The sequence below is a fragment of the Rousettus aegyptiacus genome, unplaced genomic scaffold (genome assembly GCF_014176215.1).
Source record: "Rousettus aegyptiacus isolate mRouAeg1 unplaced genomic scaffold, mRouAeg1.p scaffold_m13_p_11, whole genome shotgun sequence".
NCBI lineage: Eukaryota > Metazoa > Chordata > Mammalia > Chiroptera > Pteropodidae > Rousettus > Rousettus aegyptiacus.
This window is the reverse complement of record NW_023416286.1, coordinates 59,314,571-59,331,365: the sequence shown is the minus strand read 5'-3', so window position 1 is coordinate 59,331,365 and position 16,795 is coordinate 59,314,571. Positions and strand designations below refer to the sequence as shown.

Sequence of the window (16,795 nt, the reverse complement as noted above, 5' to 3'; positions counted from 1 at the left end):
ACTGTACTGGGAGGAACTGTACTCAGCAAGATAGCAAAAACAAGCCCCTAGAACATGCCTTCCCTGAAATTTATTCTTGCAGCAGCCACTTGGGAAAAAGTGAAAGCAAATATGACAACCACCCAAAAATCATGGCATTTTAGTGAGTTTGAGGCTCAGATTTCACATCAGTATAAAGCAGCAACATGACAGGATTTAAAGTTGTCTCTTATTGATAAATACTAATTCTTCCTCTGAGGAATTGGGGAGTAGACTGATCATCATTGAGAAATGACCAGCATCGTCTGGAAGGAAGCCTTTTATTTCATTCTTTTGTTTGATTGGTTTAGTATCATGTGTGACTTCCCTTAATTAAAGTTAGCTGACACCTAGACATTGGAAAAACAACAAAAAAAGCTGCTGCTCAAGAGGCTGTTTCTTTGAGGACCGGTGCTGAATCGGTCAGGGGACCTTCGTCTTTCTGATTCAGATGTCGGCTTTAATGTAGCTGCAGTGCTGATGAGTGAGATTTGATTCCACAAATGTTTAGTCTCTAATTTGATATTCCAGCTGCTCATTAAGTGCAAAATAAACAAATCTTTTTGGAGGAATGTTCCCTCACCACTATGTCACAAACCCCACCTGGCTGTCCTGAAATGTCCATCTTTGACTCATGTTCTGGGCAGGGTAATTTCCTGGTCCAGCCAAGAGAGAACAGAGCCAGGAGCCTGTTTCACAGCCATCTTTTGGCTTCCAGGTGGCCTTGTCCCCTGGTGCTTGATGATGTCAAGCTTCATGCAATGTCCCTGTCCTTTCCTTTGTTGACTCTGGTTGGCTATATTTTGGCATTTTGAAAATGGAATAGGGAGGAAAATTCTCTTGACTCAGAAATTCTACTCCTAGCAATTTATCCTCTGCAGAAATATTTGTGGCTTAGGATGTTCATTAGATTATTGTTTATAGTATACCCCTCTAAATAGAATCAGCCTCATTGTCCAAAACTGGGAAATTGGTCACATAAATTATGGTACATCCAAAATTAGAATATTATGTTGTTGTGGAAGAATATCAAATGAAACGGGAAAAAAATGTTCACCTTGTGTTTTTGAGTTGAAAATACAAGTTAAAATATAATGTACTTTATGATCTCAAATCTGTAAAAGAATGGAAAAAATATATATGTATAACTGGTTATATCTGAGTGAAGTGATTATAGGTAATTTTTATTTTCTTCCTTTTCTTATGTTCTGCATTGCTCATATTTTCCGTAATGACAACATATTCTATTTTTAACTGAGGAGAGGGAGGGTGGAAATTGATGATTAAAAAAAAAAAATCAAAAACCAGACCAGACACAGACAAAGAATTCTCCCTTTAAAGTTATCAGGCAAACAGGTTAGAGAAGGGATATGGAGCCTTTCTCCTCCCGAGGGCACCGCTGTGGGCATTCCTCTCCCCTCTTTCTGACTAACTGAAAAGAGTTTAGATCTCTGGGCAGTAAATAAAATAAAAATGCCTTAGCCTAAAGGGCCTGGCTGCTTTGTAAGTCACCATGAGGGAGGAGGGGGTGGCAGCGGGGGTGGGGGCGAGCATGGCTTCTGCGCGAGGTAAGATAACCACCCGCGCATGTCTCCATTTTCTCGTCACAATACCAGACATCCTTGGAACTGATGACTCTGACACACACCATTGTTGGCCTCCTGAAGTTCTTTATTACGATACTTAACAATCAGAGTTCCCAATTTCCCATTTGCTTAGAACATCATTTTTAAATTCCTTAATTTGTTTTCAAGGCTTGAATAAAAGGCCTTTTCATCACTGTGTCAAAGGGCAGTCTGATTGCTAAGCTCAAACTGCCACAATTCCCCCATCAGATACAGTATAGTGTAGATAATGCTCTATTGAGATAATGAAGAATGGGCAGCCCATAATGAGGGTACGGCTCTAAAGAGAGTCAAGAAATTAATCCCATTCTGAGCATTTAGAAAATGACTCCAGCACACAGACCAGCGGGGAGCAGGGGGGGTGGGGGGGGGGCGGGGTGCTAAGTTTCACTTTTTGGAAATGTGCACATCAGCTTATGGTGCAGGTGTATCCGTCATCTGTGCATACTCCACTCTGAGGCCCAGAGATCTCCTTTAGATGACCCCCAGGTCCAACTTACAATCTCTCACAGTATTCTTTGTGAGAAACTGGGCTTTGTCAAAACTTGATTATGTAGGAAAAACTCAAAGTCTGTAGAGTAAGAAGAAGGAAGAGCAATTGATTTTCCTATATATTTCACAAGGTCTTGGCTATGAGAAACCCTTAAGCTGGGCCACTTCTGTTGGTTAAGGTACCAAGAAGTTTCATTTCCTGGGGACATCACCATCAGAATTCCTGAAATAATAACTGATAAAATTTATAGATTTATTCACTCCACATTGAATACCTGAACATTTGTGACGTATAAGGTCATGTATCATATGCTCTGAAGGATGAAAGATGAGTAAGGCATAAAACCTATTCAAGTGATAAGACATTTACTGGTCACTGGAATGAATGTAAAGCATAAGAGTACATACGCACAATGGAATATCACTCACCATAAAAAGAATGAAATCTTACCATTTACTACGACACAGATGAGCCTAGAAGATATTAGGCTAAGTGAAACAAGTTAGATAAAGAAAGACAAATACCATATTATTTCACTTACATGTGGAATCTAAAAAAAAAAAAAAAAAAACAGAAACAGACTCATGCAGAAACAGATATAGAGAACAAACCAATAGTTTCCAGATGCGGGGGGCAGGTTGGGGGTACTGGGTGGAAAAGGTGAAGGGATTAAGAAGTACAAGTTGTCATTATTAAAACAGTCATGAGGAGGTAAAGTACAGCATAGGAAATGTTGTCAATAATATTGTAGTAACTATGTGTAGTGCCAGGTGAGTACTAGACTCACGTTTGGGGTGATCACATTGTGAGTTATTTAAATGTATAATTTCTATATTGTGCACCTGAAACTAATTTATTATTGTATATGAACTTTAATTGAAAAATAAAATAAGTGTCTAAAAAAAGGTAAAGCACGAGAGGCACAGGTTTCAAGGAGCAGAAACCTCTGCTGTGAGGACATCACAGGAGGCCAACTGGAGAAGTTTCTAGTCGAGCTCGTTTTTATGAATGTGTATAAGTGCGGAGTGTAAAGATATTAATTTTGTTGCTTGATTTTATAAGGGTTAAGCTAGTAGTGGAAGGAATATATTAAACCTCCCCTGTGAACCTAGCATTTTGGAGGTTCTTTCAGGTGTGTTCTCATTTGCTAGGCAAGTTATAGCCTCATAAAAATGATATTTTTTTATTAAATATAGTTGACATACAATATTACATCAGTTTCAGATATACAACATAGTAATTCTATGTATACCTTATGATGTGATCACCATGAGAAGTCTAGTAACCATCTGCCACTGCATAACTTTATGATATTATTGACTATATTCCATGTGCTATACATTATATTCCCATGACATTTATTTTATAACTGGAAGTTAGTGTCTCTAATTCCCTTGCATCTTTTTCACCCATCTCCCTTGTGGCAACCATCAGTTTGTTCTCTGTATCCATGAATCTGTTTCTATTTTATTTTGCTTGTTTGTTTTGTTTTTTAGATTCCACATATAAGTAAAATCATATAGTATTTGTCTTTATCTTACTTACTTCACTTAGCATAATATCCTCTAGGTCCACCCATGTCATTGCAAATGATAAGATTTCAAATAACAATTGCTGATGATGTGGAGAAAAGGAAACTCTTGTGTACTATTGGATAGTATTGCAAATGGTGCAGCTACCATGGAAAACAGTATGCGTCCTCCTCAAAAAATTAAAATAGAACTACCATATGACCCAGCAGTTCCACCTCTGGGTTTTATCTGAAGGAAACGAAAACTAATTTGAAAAGATATATGTACCCCAATGTTCATTGAAGCATGATTTATAATAGTCAAGATATGGAAGCAGTCTAGGTATTCACCAATAGACGAATGGATAAAGAAGATGTGATATATATATATATATATATATATATATATATATATATATATTCCATTGTGTGTATGTGTGTATATATACATATATTTGTATATATTTGTGTATGTATGTATATATACATATATTCGTATATGGAATATTATTCAGCAATAGAATATCATTTAGCAATAGAAAAAGAAAAGTGAATATTTTTTAATCTCCACAGAGTAATTCCAGCCACTTATACTTCTCTTTCTACCATTTCGATGAGCATATCAGCTCCACCTCTTTTCCATTGCAGAATTGAAAGGGAAGGATTAGGTATAAGGGAAGAAGAAAATACCAAAGAGGAAAAGGTAATTTAGAAGAAGCTGACAATGAGGAACGGGGAGAGAATAAGACAGATAAGTGTATGATATTTCTTGAATCTGACAGTGATTCTTTCTTATCCACACCCATTTTTCTGGGTTCTTCCCTACTAGTCTCAGCGGGATACCTAATGTCTCTTATAGCCTACTTTTATCCATCCTAAACACTGTTGCTAAATGAATCTTCTTAAATCAACACTTTTCCTCTTTTAGCAATTCACAGTTGTTTTCAGAGCCCATGACGATTTGGCCTCTTTGCATTCACCTATTTATTAAACAAACATTTAGTGAAAAATGTACAGCATGAACTTTCTGGTCTAATTAGGCCACTCTGCCCTCTATACACTTGTAAATATTCTTTGTCCACTCCTTACCTACATAATTTGCTCCTCAATGCCTTTTTCTAATCTACCACTCTTACACCCACAATATTTCAGGGCATTTTATTTTATTTATTTATGTTCTCCAAATTTCCTAGAGAAACTCCTTACATATAACAAAACTTCAATAAACATATTAATTAAATGACTTGATAATTAAAGAAGTGAGCAATTATACAATAAACTGCTTAGTGAAATACAGGTTCTTGAAGCAATAAGGAAGAAAACTAGTTAAAGTTTAATATTAAAGTACTTCATTGTTACTAATAACCTTTTTACCCAAAGTCTGTATTAACCATCTCTCTACATATCAACCATTGCAATCAAATGATGGATGTATTAGAAGATTATGTATCTTTTTACTCTTTTTACACATTATTAGACACTCAAAAATAATATCAGAATAGTTTTTAAGAGAGAAAAAAGGGCATATTTATCAAAGGCAATATTAACCTTAGTCATTGAAAAATATATATCTCATATAATGATCGTTTCTTTTATATAACATCGTTTATTGAAGATCTGCCAAGAGCAGGGCTTTGTGGGAGGTGCTGCGGGTCACAAGGCTTAAGGTCCAGTTCTCAAAAAGGAACGTAAGGGTAGTTGACACCAAGACTTGCACATACAAGTTAACAGTGCAGTAAGTAATACAGTATGGCCTAGAGGCTGGAAAAGTCAGAGAAGATGGGTACGAGGCTTGAGCTGGGCCAGAAAATAAGAGTTGAATACAAATAAGCAAAGGAAAAAGCAAAGGCTGAGGGAAGCCAGGGACACCCTTCTGCTGAATTTAGAATTTTTAAAATGTGATTACCTTACCAAAGTGCAAGATACCAAAGTGGTTCTGAAGTATCCATGGAAAAATGTGTGTTCTGTGTCTCAGGACTTTAGTGAGCCATGATGGTCCATGTGTTAATTATCTGTTAAAATGATTATTAAACTAACCAAGGCACCAGTGGCCTAATCTTCCTGAATATATAGATATTTGCCATCATTACTCTGGGGCCATACAAATGACAATGCTAAAGAGCTGCAACTGCTTTGCAGACGTTCTTCAATGAGTTAACATAAGCTCTCAACTAAGCAGGTGGCAGATGTGAGACCTGCTGACAGGATGCTGTCATGGAGATGAAGTTTTCTCTCTTAGGGGTTGTTCTGGTCCAGAGAGATTGGCAGAACATCTACTTAACTTCATGGTTAGAATTTCTTTCACTTTACCAAAATCATTGGGTGCCTGAGATCTCCTTGAGGACAATGTCTGAGTTGTCTCTGAGGCCACAATTTGTAGTCCCAGAGCTTCACAAATACAGAAGTGGGAGGGTGGGGTAGGGAGGTGCTAAATGAATGTTCAGAGGGCTAGCGAATGATGGATAAATGAAATGAAGGGGGGAAGTAATAGTTTACTTATCTATATTTCCAAAGCCCAGGGAGAATTTTGGTTAACTGCACAGACAAATATATGAACAGATGATGCTCTATCTACACCTAGGAGATTGGGTTAAAAGGAGCAACAGAAGGATCCCGTACAGGCCTCTGCGTTGTGACCATGACAGGCTTTGCTTGGGAACTGCTTGTCCTTCCTTCCTTTTCTTTATTTTACCCGTCGTTGTGCTGTTGAACAAGTAAGGGCTGAAACACAAAGTTGCAACTTTCAGTAGTCCTGAACCCTTTAAGTGTTTTCCTTAGAAACTGAAGTGGGAGTCATGGGGGCAGAAAACAAATGAGTTTCCATTGTTTGAGGGTGGGGAGGAGCATCATGAAACCGGAGCTTTCTCGTGCACAATGAAGGCTGGGTGTGTGGCCTGGAGATAGACGTTATTTCATCAATAATTGTTGCAGTTTCTGTCTGAAAGTAGAAAAGTAATTGAAAGTAGAAAAAAATATAAATGAGAAATATGATTTAAGTAATCAATTTTTTGTGAGTTTTTTTTCAATAATTGATTATTGTCAACCCCTATTGTTCTATTTTTACTATTTTTCTAAGTTTCTGTTTTGACTGCTTTACAGGAGTGAAACAAGCAAAACATCCATGAGAATATGTCTGACTAAAGCAATACCCGAGTGCTATTAGTTAGCCATTTCATTCCAGAACCATGAGTTGGGATAACTTTGAATTTCATCAATATAAATATTCCACTAGTATATGTTTATTTCTTGATGTCAGAGTTAATTATAATTACAAATGGGCCTCTTACCTATTTGGCTAGTAGAACTTGCAGATATTTGGGACTTATCTTCCTCATGTAAACATCGCCCTACAGTTTGGTCAGTCATTGTTAAATGCAATGTTAAACTGAGTAAAGTGAAATTTGAAACCAAAACCAAGGCAGTTTCAGTAAGCTTTGAGACTATGTTGACTTCTGATAAAATTGAGGCACTGGAAAGTCTATGGCCAGTTTTCCCGGTTGAAACAAAAGCCTCTAAGATTCCAGGAGCCAGTCCCAGTTAAACCTTTATGCCACAAACCATTGTAATTTCCAGGCTTCAAACCCTCCAACTCTTATGTTTACTATAAAAATCTGATTGTTTCTAAATTTGAGACACATAAATGAGGTTGAAACTTACCAGTTGATTGCCGTCATCTTTTTGATTTAAATTCTTTTTTGTTGTTGTTGTTTTCTGTTTTGCTCGATAATTGGGAAATAATAAATTTTCCATTTGTGATCTTATTTGACACAATGTAAAGGTCTCTCTGATTTAACACTTCTGTCCTAATGTTATGGGCATCCTTAACACACCTGAGTTATATCATCATCATTATCGTGTCTCTTTCTTTATTATGCAATTGTTTTATAAAAGAAAAATCATCCTCTGCATGTAGAATTGAATAGTGCAGAAGTCCCAACGTAGGACCAAAACAGGATTAGCAGTGGCGTGTTACATCATGTCCAACCATGGCGACACCCTCTCTGAGCAAAACTTCACTGTCAACATTTCCTTGTGGAGCCCAGAAGCTGTGCTGGTTGTTTTCTGCTTTCCCTACTGACCTTTTGGGAAATTTTCTTCCCTGATGGAATTGTCATTCTGTCACAGGGAAAGACAACAGAGTAATGTAAAGCGGTGACTGGCTCAGGCTGGCCTGTCTGTGGCAGTTTCAGTAAATTTTTTCTCCCGATTTAAAGGGAAACATTCAAAATAACTGAATATATTAAATGTATAGTTTTATAAGTTATAGTTCATCCATTCCTTTTAAAAGGCAGTATAAAAACCATTGTACCTTTAAATTTTTTATTTTTGTCATTGTTTGTACTTGGTATACATTTAAACAATAACAAAAAATCCAGTTAAAGTTGGACAAGAGAAGCCTGGTATTCTTTCCACTATTTTTCAGGGCCATTTTGTCTGCCCAGGAGAACTCTAGATGTCATTTCTGGTGACAGAGGTGGGGTGGTCAGCCCATTCTATTGGTAGCTGCTCAAATTATAAGAAAGATTTTCTTCATTTTGAATTGATATCGTTTTTCTGTAATGCCCGCTATTGTGTCTTTACCTATCGATTATTTTAACTCTCTTCTTACCTTTTTATACATCTCTTGTCCTTTTAAACCAAAGGTACCCTGTCTTTACCTGCTCATTCTGGAGCTAACCATTCATAAAATATATTTCTTTTCAATATTCCATTAGATGCCATTAGATAAGACCTGTGATTGTTAACCACATACCTAACAATTAATAACATTCAGTAAATATTAGTTACATTTTTATTTTTAAAATATCAATATAGTGCACAGGAAAGCACAGGGCTTTGAAATCCAATGGTCTAGATTCAATTGTAGTTTAAGCATTAGCTGGCCCTAAGATCTTGGGCTCTAATTTTCATTTTTCTCAGTCTGTGATCTCAGATTTAAAAAAAAAAAATAGTAATGATAAAACCCAGTTACAAAGTTTTGTTGAGGATTATCTGTGCCCATATCCATAAAGTACATAGTACAGTTTCTAGTGCTTAGTATTTGCTCAGTAAATATTAGTTTCCACACACAACACACCCTTCCCCAACCCCACCTCCCGTGTAATCCAGAATAACAGTGTAAACAGAAAAAAAGGAGATTTGACTTCCACCTTTGCATTCAAGTGCCACGACCTTGAACAAATCACTTTACCTCCTTGCATGTTTCCCTACCAAGTAGTCCTATGTCTACTTTAAAAGTTTGTTGCAAGAATCTAATAAAATATTGAATTGGTAATAACTTTCAAATGTCATGGTGTGTTCTCTTAATATAAGGTATTGTTATTGCTGGGAGTAATCTATCAGTGAATAATTGCTGAATGAATGATCTAGTCCCTCACTCCTCCCTCCCCACACTGGAACAGGGAGGAAAAGCCCAACAAACTCAATATTAAAATCGGTCCACATATATTTATGGAAACATGCACATATGGGAACGTTTGCCTGATCAGTACAAATCCAGGCAAACACTCTCACATGAACATTTGGCAGAAGAACCATTGACTCACTGCTGATATAAACACTACAAAGGTTCAGAATCCCAGAGTTATAGTCATCAATGACTGACACTCTTCCTTTCATTTCTTCCAGGAATTTCTATTACATCACAATGTTACGTGATCCAGTGTCTCGTTACCTGAGCGAGTGGAAACACGTCCAGAGAGGGGCCACGTGGAAAACGTCCCTCCACATGTGCGATGGGAGAAGCCCCACCCCAGATGAGCTGCCCACCTGCTACCCTGGGGATGACTGGTCTGGGGTTAGCTTGCGGGAGTTCATGGACTGTACCTACAACCTAGCTAACAATCGCCAGGTACGCATGCTGGCTGACCTCAGCCTGGTGGGCTGCTACAACTTGACTTTCATGAACGAGAGTGAAAGAAACACCATCCTGTTGCAGAGTGCGAAAAACAACCTGAAGAACATGGCTTTCTTTGGGCTCACAGAATTTCAGAGGAAGACACAGTTTCTCTTTGAGAGGACATTCAACCTCAAGTTTATCTCTCCCTTCACACAGTTCAACATCACGCGGGCTTCCAATGTGGAGATCAATGAGGGTGCCCGCCAACGCATTGAAGAGCTAAACTTCTTGGACGTGCAGCTTTATGAGTATGCGAAGGATCTCTTCCAGCAGCGCTACCACCACACCAAGCAGCTGGAGCACCAGAGGGACCGGCAAAAGAGGCGGGAGGAGCGGAGGCTGCAGCGGGAGCACAGGGGCCATCGGTGGCCCAAGGAGGACGGGAACACAGAGGGGGCAGTCACTGAGGACTACAACAGCCAGGTGGTGAGATGGTGACCCCCTGCCCTTTCCTCCCTCTGGAGGGGGGGGGGTGAGCAGGAGCACTGACCTCGTGTGGCATTACCGTGGAGACTGCTGGGACTGGTGGGCCATTCTGAGGACATCTGGCTGTATGTGGCTTGATTTGGACACCTGCTTCCTCTTTGTCTTCATCTTTCTCCAGCTGGAGATGATCGGTCTTGTTCTTTTTTTTTTTTTTCTGACATTTTTCGATCTGTGATATTAAGTAGGGTAGGAATACATCCAGTATAGACCACTTTAGAAGGTCAAAGAGAGAAGCACCAAAAAGGAAATGGTCTGTACGATCTCCTTTGCAGCAGCGTAGGTTATAGTTTGGGCAACTGGAACCTACAGAGGCACACATGAAAAGCCAAATTATGGCTTGGATGTTCTGCTGAAACTGGTCTATTTCATACTGTCTCTGTAATGGAGATATTGGTCTGTTTAGAGAGAGAAAAAAAGAAGTCCCTTTCAGCCCTTCGATGAGGTTTTAGGCCAACCCTCACTTTACTGTTGGCTGTCACCTTGGAACTCTATTTGAATGTGGTTTAAATCATGAGAAGAGTAATGTATTTTGTTGCTGTGGTCTTTTAAACCAAGATTACCCTGCTATTGACCATCACTAGAGACTCACATCCTCCAAAGCCTTGTAACTGAGCCCTGAGCCATGCTTCCTCCCACACTTCTTAGGGAATAGAGAGTGGATTCAGGACAGGGGTGCCTGTGGCCCTGACAAATGAACCTTGGTAGGGGCACTTAGGAAAAAGTGTGCTTATTAACTAATGCCTAAGAAGATCACAGTTTACCAACTTTTATTTTCAATATGAGGAATGAATGATAAGGGGGGGGGGGGGAATGCAGGAGGATAACAATATGTCCAACATTTCCAAACCAGCTTTAGAACCTTAGTTTTTAAGAATATTTCTGAGTTTTACCTCCTTAGAGCAGTCACCGTCTTTGATATGGTACTGCCAGGTTTAAAATTCTGCTATCAGAGAGGAAAAGACATTTTAAAAGAATTTGGCCTAAAGAATAGGAGCTTAGCTAGCAGGTATATAAAATATATTTGAGATCCGTAAATTAATAATAATTTTGATTTAGTCCAGGAGACATGGAACACAATGGGATGAATTTTAAAAGAGCCAACCTTCCCAAATCTTGAATATTTCTAGCCTGATACCTTTTTCTTCCCCACATGGTTTTTACCTGTTGTTAGACTGGCTACAGCTTATGAATCAGACTAGAGTGTATAAAACAAGCCAAAAATGTGTTGCATTGTGAAGTGCTTCTCATTTTCACTTTTTCCCAACCACAACTACAATAACACAACATTTTTAAATAACAAGAGGAGAAGTACAGAAAAAGAAATTGAGAGCCGTTGCCTAGCATTCACTAGGAGGATCAGAGTGAGGAAAAATTCTCACAACAGATTGATCTGATCAATCCTCTCAAGGAGCCAAAGGCAAAATGAGTGAAACCCCTAAATCAGATTGAAAAGCCTATTTCATTGATATATAACATGTTTGATGTTTAAGCCAGCTTTGTATAAGCCACATCTCAGCCTCTGGAATACTCTCTCTGGGGTTGAGAGTCAGTCAGCCTGTGAGCATTCGTGGAGTGGCTGCCTACACGAAAGGAGCCTAGTGGCTCCATCAAAGAGAGACCTAGAGAAGCCGCTTAGATCCTTCTCTCACTACCCTTGGTTTCATCTGTCCAGTGAGAGAAAGCATTATTGCCAAAAACTGTGGGAGGCCCTTTTCATACTTTAAATCTATTCACAACAATGTGTGTATTATTAGTCCAAATTTTGTAGATGAGAAAAGTGAAACCCACTGACAGTAAGTAGCTTCCTCGTGGATTATACACTCGGTCTGGCTGACTGCAAAGTATAAGATCTTTTTACTCTATCATGTTTTCCGTATGGGATAAAAGCTTCCTGCCAATCGTACAATAATCCAGCTGTTATCGACCAGAGGGTGTGTCTCTGTCCCACAACTGTGGCAGCACCAAGCTGGCAGTGACCCAGAGCCATACTGCCCCGGGTGAGTCCAGCCTTCTCCACACCACCGGCCCATTAGTGAGCTTGAGAGTGTAATGACTTTCTAGGCAGTTGTACTTTTTGAGCCATATATGAGAGTGAGTTAAAGGGGCTAAGTAAATATTGCTTGTTGGATGGTTGGTAGAGATTAGGTTTACAAAATATTAATGTTTCTTTTTCCAATAATTTTTTCCTAAAATAGGAAGGAAAGGAGGATTGCAACTGGGATTAGTGAGCAGCTCACTCTCTGTCTTCACATTTTGATATTAGGATATAATGTCCGGCCTAGAATGGCAGGGCTGCAAATTATCCTGCCTGCCACTGTGACACATAGACACACACACACACACACACACACACACACACACGTATGCACACATGCATGCACGCATGCACTTATAATAATGATCTGGTTTTGTCATGTGGAAAATCAAACCAAGCTAGAACGCATTTAGATTATTTCTTTTAAACTCACTTCAAATTTTTGGCAGAGATTTATTCATAGCTGAGACTTGGAGGCAGCCTCTGCTAACTTCACACTGTTCCTTAGACACCTCGGGATTTATATTAAAAGGCTCTCTGCGGCCTTGCTGCTAAAGGCGTGATATATGGTGCTCCACTGGAGACCAGATATCAGGTTGTTCAGAGGAGAAACCATCTCTTCATGTTGGCCCGAGGCCGGTGCTGAGCAAATTAAAAAAGACCGACAAGGGCTTCCTTCCTCATATCGTTTCATTCTAAAGCAGCACACTTGTCATATCCCTGGGGTCCTATGTTGATAGAAACAAGAGGTAGGGATGCAGTTTGTTCTCTGAAAATTGACTGCACACCTACGTGCTGAGTGAGGCTCGGGGAAGCGATGCCAGCAGAAGGCACCTGGGCCTGAAGATCCATGAGAAGTCAGCAGCCTTAAGATCCCAAACCAAATCAATTTCAGATACATTAGTGTTAAAAGCCCTAGAAAAAAGAAACAAAACTCCCTATGGAGTTCCCCATCCTGTTGACTCCCACAACTCCCCAGGAGACATTTTTTTTCCTTCTCTTGGCAATAGCAGCCCCAGTAACCAGGTTGAGGTGAGGCATATGTGTGTGTTTAAATTATTATTATTATTATTATTATTATTATTATTATTGACTAAGATACATACTATCTATTCTACCTTCTCATTTTTTGGCAGCCTCCTCTTGGTAACCAGAGAAAACCTGCCCTGAGAATTATTTGGGTTCTCTTTCTAATAAGTAATAATATATAGCAATTCGTGCTAGGCAACAGTTAAGAATAATCATGTGTGCTATTAAAAATTATAACTGTGTTTTTTTCATCAAAAGGAGGTAATTTTGTCATAAACAGTTTGATCAAATGTTTGAAATATGAGGATTTATTCGAAAATCTGTCTAGAGATAGTATAACTATGGGGAAGAAGGTTTACCAGATAGACCTAGCAAAGAAGTGACCATAGATCATTAACAAATAAATATACCTATTGGATAGGATTCCCATTTGGCTGCTTTAGCAGAGAAACTCAAAATAATAGTTAATTCAATAAGTTTGAAGTGTTTGCTTCTTCACTTAAAAGACACACTGGTCGCTAACTGGGTGCGTGGCATTCATTGCCAGAAGCCCAGGCCCTCTCTTGTTGCTCTTCCATCCTAATGTATGTGTAGCTTCCATCTCGTGGTCCAGGACGACTGCTGCAGCTTCCGTCATCTCATTTACATTTAAGACAGCAGAAAAGAAATGGAGAGCAGTTGCATATGTCACTTCCAGTCGCATCTTGTGGGCTAGAACCTACCCATTACCTACATTTAGCTGCAAAGAAAGCCAGGAAATGTCTTTATTATTGGCTGCCATGTGCCTTGATAAATATGAGGGTTCTATTAGTAAAGAAACAATGTGAATATTAACACTGATAAAAACTATCCGTCTCTGACACAAAAGGGAATTGAAAACTATTTCAAGTGCTTTTCAATGTCATCATTTTTGTCATATGTTTTAGAAAAGTTAAGATTAAAATTCATTACTTTGTGTAGTATTTAATGCTTTTCAAAACATTTTTACATTTAGTATCTCATTGATCTTTGCTGCATTCTTTATGTTAAATAGACCTCTATTCATTACCCATTGGATAGTTTGATATGGAGATTCAGAGATGTTGAAAGAGTTCCCAAAGATTCTAATTTATTAACAAGAAAGTTGTTCAGAGCCCCAGTCTTTGGACTTCATAGTCTTTCCTACTACTTTATGCAGCTCAGCATCAGTACTGGGATTGGGAATTGCAAGAATATGAAATCTAAATCTTTATTGATTTGTATCTTTCCTTATCCTCTCGTGGAACTACAGTGACTTAGACGATGCCAAGGAGACTGGTAGAGTTGGCGCTTAACACCCTGCTTCCAGTGAAGGAGTCTGTTATTAGGAGTGAAACAGCCAAAAGATAGACAGTGTTGTAGGGGTGATCGAGCAGCAAAGTCACTCAAATACCTCTTGCTGGATGTCCACCCCATCCAATCCAAAACTATTCAAGATGAAGGCTGAGGGAATGTGCTCACACCTCCTGAGGGAAGCTCAGTGTTAGAAATATTTAGACTCAGTACCAGGATGAACAGCGAAGCTTAAGGGGTGATCAATAGAACCCCTGCTCTAAAAATTTTCCTTCCTCTCTACCTCCTTCCCAGGTCCCTGGAATTTTATTACCAACTTATTACTTTAGTTCTTAAAGGATTTTTTTTTTTCTTTTGGTGCTACATGAGTCTCTTTGCACATTTGCAAGAGGAAATGATTTAAGCTGTCATAAACTAACATCACACAAGGAGTTTATCTGATCCCTTTCTAACTGTGACCTCTAGCTGAGAAGAAGGTCCTGTAGAATGAGATCATGCAGAGGTGGGGGTTAGGGAGAGCAAGGGTAACTACAGAAAAAAAGTAAGGCTCATAAAAAGGCAGCAGATTTTGCAAAAGTGAAAGGATGAGGAATTAAATATGTGCTAGAAATTATTGAAAAATAGAAAATAACTAATATACAGCTTCTGCCCTCGAGAACAAGAACAGTCTGAGGACAATAATTCTTTGGCCATTTAAAAGAGCAGGAAAGGGCATGAGGCTCCTGAGACAGGACCGACCAGAGCATTGAGACAGTTTTAGGGAGTGAAGTAAAGGCTGACAGAGTTGGGTCAAATAGAAAGCTGAGTTGAGCCCAGGCAAAGAATACCCTGATCTGACCACAGCTGTGTCTCCAAGGTTTTCCTTTCTCATAGTTATTGTATCTCCACCAGTCACAAGAACTCCAGCTGAAAGTCTCCAGGCTGAATATCAGGGCTGGCTGAGGCCGATGGCTCCACCCAGTTGTGTCGCCTCTGGGGAACATGCAAAGGTTCTTTCTCCAAGACACTTTTAGCTTTTCTCCTCATCCTCTTCCTTCATCTCTACTGGACATAAGCCTGCTATTCTCTCACCACGTTCACCTGGACACACCTGAACTGATTCTCTAAAACTTTGAATTAACCCACTGGGCAAGTTGGCTGGGGACGTTCTGAGACCTGTGTGTTTCGTAGCCTAATGACAGAATGCACATGGACCCATCTTCATGACACATTGACAGAACCAGCCGACCTTTCTGAGGTGCTGAGATTTCTAGAAGACTGGCTTCACGATGAACACCAGCAACACATGCAAGAAAAATGCCCCTGAACTTCCAGGCAAAGATTTGAGGTAACCAGACAACTCTGGATCTGAGAACATGAAAGCACAGACATTTCTTAAGCTTGTGTTCTAAGTTGTCTATGGAAAAAACTGGACAGTCATTTTTTGACACGTTACGTGGAACCTCTGTGAGTTCCATGGTCTGCTGCACTGTGGGAACTCATCAAAGGGCCAGATGTCAGTGCTGAAAACCCGCAGTTCTTGCCAGGGAAAACCGTGTTCTGAGGAAGCAGAGTTTGTGTCATTTATTTATTGTCACATTTGTCTCCCACCAAGTTGTCGTTATTTTTTTTTAAATCATATGATCATTTCTTTTCATATTTCTTTCCTTCTTTTTTCCCCCCAGAAGCAATTTCTGGGTTTTCCTTGCATTATTTTTCATTTAGTGTATCAAAGATGAAAAATGTTGGAAAGAAAAATCTGGACTTTTGTCTGGTGCCCCATTTTCGATGTAAAGATAGTTATTCAATAGGTAGTAAATTATTTCTCTTAAGAGATATTTCCTTTTGTTTCTGTGCAATAATATGTATGAATTTGGGTACTAGGAGATTGTATTGTGACATTATCAATCCTTATTGCTACTTAAAAATGATAGTTTGTAGAACTGAGGATTTCCATTGATGTGAAGCACAATTTAATGAATAAGTTAACATATTAAACTGTTGTGATGTCAAGAACAATTGTTTTTCCCCTGTGATTTTCTTAGACATTTTTGCAAGATAAGAAAAGTTGATTAAACACTTTAAGGGGTTTATGGAAATTGAATCCACAGGATCAGCTTTGTCAAATTCAAAAAGTCCATGCTTTGGATACAAATGTGGTTATTGGGTGTGAAACTTTAAAACCATAAAAGACAAAGAAAATATAGATTGAAACCATTTAAAAGCTCTGAGGCCAGGCTGGATTTCACAGGCTCTCAAACACATAAGCTTCTAAAATCATGGTTCTCAGTAACCCTCTCCATTCATTGCACATTCCCTCACGTTGACATTCACTGTGAAATGTGGAAAAGCAAGCTAAAGATGAAAGGATGAGGAAATGATTTGGGGGAGAGTGGTGGGAGAGAAAAAA

At 39.0% G+C, this 16,795-nt stretch overlaps 1 protein-coding gene across 2 annotated transcripts in view; it reads left to right on the top strand.

Annotated features, from left to right (window-relative positions):
- The window catches only part of HS6ST3 (heparan sulfate 6-O-sulfotransferase 3), a 568,249-nt gene extending 552,202 nt beyond the window's left edge, over positions 1-16,047 (top strand). For both annotated transcript variants that reach the window (XM_036228870.1, XM_036228869.1), the window contains one exon: positions 9,275-16,047. In XM_036228870.1, coding sequence (XP_036084763.1) covers positions 9,275-9,983 — 709 coding nt within the window. In that variant the 3' untranslated portion in view covers positions 9,984-16,047. The remainder of the gene's footprint in view (positions 1-9,274) is intronic.
- Positions 16,048-16,795: the final 748 nt, after the last annotated feature.